Source organism: Mesoplodon mirus (genome assembly GCF_964341445.2).
Source record: "Mesoplodon mirus genome assembly, chromosome: 16".
NCBI lineage: Eukaryota > Metazoa > Chordata > Mammalia > Artiodactyla > Ziphiidae > Mesoplodon > Mesoplodon mirus.
The window spans coordinates 78,357,803-78,363,802 of record NC_138992.1 but is presented as its reverse complement, the minus strand read 5'-3'; the positions used below and the strand labels follow the sequence as shown (position 1 = coordinate 78,363,802).

The 6,000-nt window shown below is 46.9% G+C and overlaps 1 protein-coding gene across 1 annotated transcript in view; it reads left to right on the top strand.

Moving 5' to 3' along the window:
- Positions 1-1,597: 1,597 nt before the first annotated feature.
- Positions 1,598-6,000, top strand: part of LOC309792012 (uncharacterized protein) — a gene marked incomplete at its 5' end in the record, with an annotated part of 60,157 nt that continues 55,754 nt past the window's right edge. The window contains 2 exons of the mRNA XM_082601211.1: positions 1,598-1,603; positions 5,348-5,634. Coding sequence (XP_082457337.1) covers positions 1,598-1,603; positions 5,348-5,634 — 293 coding nt within the window. The remainder of the gene's footprint in view (positions 1,604-5,347; positions 5,635-6,000) is intronic.

The window sequence follows — 6,000 nt, the reverse complement described above, 5'->3', positions numbered from 1 at the left end:
GCCAATTCCGGGCGGGGCGCTCAGGGCCGCTGAGAGCCCTGCACTCAGGTCCTGCTTCCCTGCAGCGTGTGCATGTGCATGTGCGTGTGCGTGTGTGTGTGCGTGTGTGTGTGGGTGTGTGTAGAGGGGGCGGTGGCTGACGGCTCCCATGGCTCCCGTCCCGGGCACCGCGCTGTCTTCGAGGGGAGTCACGGGGAGAGGTAGGGGCACAGAAGCTGTTGGAGAGGAGAACCCACCGCGGAGCTCCTTGCACACTGGCTCGCCCCACCTGGTGACCCGCCTGCCCATCGTGGGCCGCATGTCACCCCCCAGCCCCCACCCCCGAGGGCAGGGCCCCTGCTCTTTCAAAAGGACAAGGTCTCACATGAAGGAGACCCAGTGGGGACTGTCACGCCCCCACTCCTGATGCTGACTTTGGGAGAATGAACCCCCTTGACTGGGTGATGGGACACTGTGAGGAAAGAGGTGGCGGCCCCATCCAAGTCGGGGCCTGGCTGAGAGATGGGAACACAGGAGCCAAGTGCAGGGCCTGGAGGCCAGGCCAACAGGAGGGGCATCCCCAGCCTTGGCCGGCCTCTCCAACTGTGACATTGTAGCTTTAGGGGACCTGGGGCAGGTGACTGAATGTAATGGGGGTCTAAACTGGACCCTGAATGGGGCTTAAGGAAGGTGTGAAGGATGTTACTGAGACCGTGACAGTCATTGGAAGACAGACTCTGTGTCAGGACATCCTGCTCCATCCATTTAAATCCCTGAGATCTGTGACCTTTACGTGGCTACGCAGGATTGTTAGAGCATCTGCGTGTGGATATATCTGCAAGTGGTTCCAGCAAACACACAGTTGTGCACACAGGCGGGCACAGCACACACACAAACATATGTAGGTGCACAGCACAAATATATTCACACACTAGCATATGAACACACATGCACGCATATGCCCATGCATACACTAACGTGAGCAAGTGCACACTAACGAACGTGTGCAAGTGCACATACCTATGCACATGCACAGCATAGGTATGCAAACAGGCACATGCACACGCATGTACATAGCACACACACAGGGAATAAAGTGAATCCATAAAGTGAGTCCGTAAAGCATTAAGTCCTGAACACAAGTGAAGCTGACATGTATTTTTCCCTTTTCTTAGCTTTGATGTTTTTCACAACAAAAAGTTTAAGGAAAAAGTTAATGGCAAATGACTTTTGATTCATAGGACTTTCTGACGTTATTCCACAAATATTATGACAGGAGAAATAAATGTAGATAGTACATGTGTCCACTAATGGATGAATGGAGAAGAAAAACATGGTCCATCAATACAAGGGAATGTTATTCAGCCTAAAAGGGAAGGCAATTCTGACACAGGCTGCAGCAGGGATGATCCTTGAGGGCATTAATGCTCAGTGATGTAAGCTAGACACAAACAAACAAACAGTGCTTGATCCATTCATACAAGGCCCCTAGAGCAGTCGGAAACATAGAGACAGAAAGTAGGATGGTGAGTGCCAGGGGCTGAGGGAGGGACAATGGCGACTGAGTGTTTAATGGGGACTGTTTCAATTTTGCAGGATGAAAAAATTCTGGAGGACGATGGCGGTCAGGTTTGCACAACAGTGCGAATTACTTCTGGACCCTGAAATGTGCACTTAAAAATGGTTAAGATAGTAAAGTTTATGTTTTGTGTATTGGACCACAATTTTTAAAACTTTAAAAAAAACAACAGGAAGTAGTGCGTGAATAACACAAGATGCACAACTTCACTAACAACGGAGGGATTAAAACCATAAGAAAACTACTGTGCACACACCTACCAGAATGGCAGACATGAAGGCACAGTATCAAATATCAGCAGGATGTGGAGCAATGGAAAGCCTGGTGCGCAGCGGGGGGTGCAACCACTTCTGAAACAATCGGGCCTCAGAGAGCGAACACAACCACCCCAGCCCTGCACCAGGACACACGGACATGGACTCTGCAGCCACAGGAGCCAAACCTGAAAGAACCTGAAGACCATCACAAGCAGATGCAGAAATGAACCATGCACGCTCCTATGAAGGAATATTCCACAGCAATGGAGTACATTTTGTTTAAAGGCAGTAAAACTATAAAAAAAATATTTTTAAAAAAAAACTATATTCAAAAGATGAAAGAATCTATAATTCTGGCACCTAAGGATTGTCGAATGCTCCTAAAAATAGATTGTTGTGGAAATGTTTATTATAAGGAAATTAACATATTCTCTAGGAAGGACGGGGTGAATGGGCCTGCTACATTTTCTACATTGAAGACATATACAGGTTTTGATTCTACTTCTGTTAAATCAAGAGGGGCTTCATTGGATTTCTGCTACCGCGGAGATAATCAAATTCTGGGTAGGGGTCAGGAGAAAACTAGTCATAGGCGTTCTCGTGTAATAATTACTGTTGAAAGTGTAAATGATCCATTTATCAGTAAGACTGAGAATAGAATAACTGCTACATTACTTCATATGGGATTGTGTGTGCTACTGTCCCTAGGGCTCCAGTGAGTGAGTATTTTGAATGTGAAGCTCATCCAGATCTGAGGATGGAATAAATGGCTAGGTGTGATATGGCTAATATAAATAATAGGCCAACATTTATATTAATTAGTGGAAAAGATACGGGAAGAGGAATTCATGTTGTGAGAGCCAGGGTTAAGGTTAGCATTGGGGCAATAATATATAAATTGATGATGTTGATGGACATAGTGGTTCTTTAATAAGTAATTTGTATGCCTCAGCAATGGTTTGTAATCATCCATGGGGGCTGAGGATTGTTGGCCCTTTCTGGATTTGTATATAGCCTAGGATTTTCCATTTAATTAATATGAGGAATGCTATGGTGAATTAAATTGGGTCATTTGTGAAAGAATGTTGATTATAAACATATTCTTAGGAAGAGGACTTGAACCAGTGCAGATAAAGGTTTCAGTTGTACATAATTACCAGGCTCTGCCACCTTAACAAACATGGTTCTACAGTAGGGTATGTATAAATTAACTGAATGTAGATTATATCATCATTTAGTTTCCAGACATTTTGTAAAGTAAGCCGTAATGCTCTTGTCCTTTCCTACTGGAAGAAATATGCAATAGACAGAAAGCAACCAGGATGACTCCAGTCTGAACTCAGATCACGTGAGACTTTAATAGATTTTTTTTTTTTTTTTTAGATGTTGGGAGTAGGAGTTTATTAATTTATTTATTTTTGCTGTGTTGGGTCTTCGTTTCTGTGCGAGGGCTTTCTCTAGCTGTGGCAAGCAGGGGCCACTCTTCATCGCAGTGCGCGGGCCTTTCACTATCGCGGCCTCTCGTTGCGGAGCACAGGCTCCGGACGCGCAGGCTCAGCAGTTGTGGCTCACGGGTCTAGTTGCTCCGCGGCATGTGGGATCCTCCCAGCCCAGGGCTCGAACCCGTGTCCCCTGCATTAGCAGGCAGATTCTCAACCACTGCGCCACCAGGGAAGCCCCACGTGAGACTTTAATCGTTGAACAATTAAAAGCAGTTATACCATTGAAATGTCATGATCCAGCATCAAGGTCATAAACCATATTGCCGCTATGAACTCCAGAATACAATTACACTGTTATCCCTAGTAAAACTTGTTCTGTTGATCAGTGTTTTAGAACAGGTGATAAAGCATTTTGACTAGTTGGTCTAAATTTTGATCACTCAGAGGTGGTTGCTTCTCCAAAAAATAAATGACACACGGGCCCAAGGCGCACCAGCTTCAGTAGTTGTGGCACACAGGCTCAGTAGTTGTAGCCCACTGGCTTAGTTGCTCTGTGGCAAGTGGGATCTTCCCAGACCAGAGATCGAACCCGTGTCCCCTGCATTGGCAGGCGAATTCTTAACCACTTCATCACCAGGGAAGTCCCAGAATCGCAGTCTCCCTTTTAGTATACTTTAAGCCCAAAGAATCCATGGAGAATTGTTACAGAAAATAAGACAATAAAATATTGTAAGGACTGTAACAGAAGCATATAGTACACAGTTCATATAGACACAGCCCAAGCAGTTACAAAGTATATTAAAAGGGAGGCTGCAATTTTATTTTATTATTTTTATTATTTTTTAACATCTTTATTGGAGTATAATTCCTTTACAATGATATGTTATTTTCTGCTTTATAACAAAGTGAGTCAGTTATACATAAGCATATGTTCCCATATTTCTTCCCTCTTGCATCTCCCTGCCTCCCACCCTCCCTATCCCACCCCTCTAGGTGGTCACAAAGCACCGAGCTAGTCTCCCTGTGCTATGTGGCTGAGGGAGGCTGCAATGTTAAAAGAATAAGATAAATTATACCCACAAACTCCCAATCTTTCCTGAAACGTTGCAATCTGGAACCCTATTGTAGGAAGCAGAAGATTCCAGGAGACATTCTACAAATGAAGGACTCTAAACCCTGTGGTTGGATAAGGAATTCTGGAAGGAAGGTATCCTCACCCGAGGAGAGCAGGTTCCTATACTTGTCTAACATCACATACCTGGACAGTTCCCACTGATCTTGGTCCAGGCATTGCCTGTCCTCTTGAGAGAAAACTATGGCCATATCCTGGAATGTCAGCGGTCCCTGAAATTAAAAGTACACATACCGTGTGGCCACGGGAAGAGTTCATAATGTGACCCAAGAAGAAAAGAGCAAGTTAAGAGAACTGGTTTTAATTTAGAAGAGTGTCTTCAATTACTCACTAATATATATATATATATATATATATATATATATTTTTTTTTTTTTTACAAAATAAGTTTCTCTATCTTATTTCTAACTACAAGAAAAGAGTGTGGCATGTGATCCACAAAACCAGTATAGAGACTATACTTATCTGGAAAAGAAATGATAAAATGATGGTTTCAATACAGGCATATGCATTTTTGAGTGTTTTATTTATATCAAATTGGATAAAATGTGTGTATTTCTCAGACAGAAAAGACGTGTCGAGGTAGAAATGTACCTTTCAACTATTCATGGGTACACAAGGACACTGGGGAGATTGTAAAAGTTCAGATTGTGATTCAGTAGGTCCGGTGGGCCTGAGTTCTATTTTTTTAACAAGCTCACTTTTAACTAGTGATGCCACAGTCTCTGATTCATTAACGACAATTGTGAATAGCAGAGACATAATTAGAAAGGTAAAAATTCATATTTAATTTTGAACTTAAAGTGTTTTATGGATTTTACACCTTTAATAGGATAGTAAGCACAGCAGCAACAATCATTTGTGAATATTTACTATAGACCGTGTATCTTTCTAACTTTGTAGTGTAGGACTCCAGGAAAAATGCCTGGGCTGCGGTCACAGTGGGCGTGGCCCTCAGGCCGAGCCGCCCCTCCAGGACCCCCGACGGGGCCCTGCGCTTCTGGCGGCTCCCTCCCCCGGGGCCTCCGTCCCTCCCAGAAGGCCTCAGGGCAGAGCGGTCCCACCCGCTGCGCCCAGAACGGAGCCCGCGTTTCCGCAGAGCTGGAGCTCCCGGCTCGGGGTCTCTTCCCTCCGCCTTCACGGAACTGCCCCGGAGCCCGCGGCGAGGGCGGCCTCACTGACGCTGCCGGCTCTGGAGGGGCCCCGGAGGCCGAAGCCGCGACAGTCGTGCGGACGGCGGGCCGGGTAAGCGGGCGCCGACCCTCCGCCTGGTCAGGTGCCCGGGCGGCAGGGCAAGACCAGCTTCTGAGGGGCAGGGGTTCGCTGCCACCCGCCGCTGCTGTGCAGAAAGGGCGGCCCCCAGCGTTTGGTTCCGGGGAACTTCGGTCCCTCCTCTCGCCCCTGCCCTCGGCCTGGCTCGCGGGGCCTGGGGGGCGTGGGGAGGGGGTCGGCCTGAGTGTCCTGAGGGGAAACGGGGCAAGGGAGGCGCAGGGCCCGGCTGCAGCGTCAGCGCGCCTCCCCCCGACTGCGGGGAAGGCGGCTAAAAACTCCTCCCGAGGCTCGCAGGCCCCTTATTCAGCGGAGTCCCTCTGCCCTCCTTCCTCCCTGAGC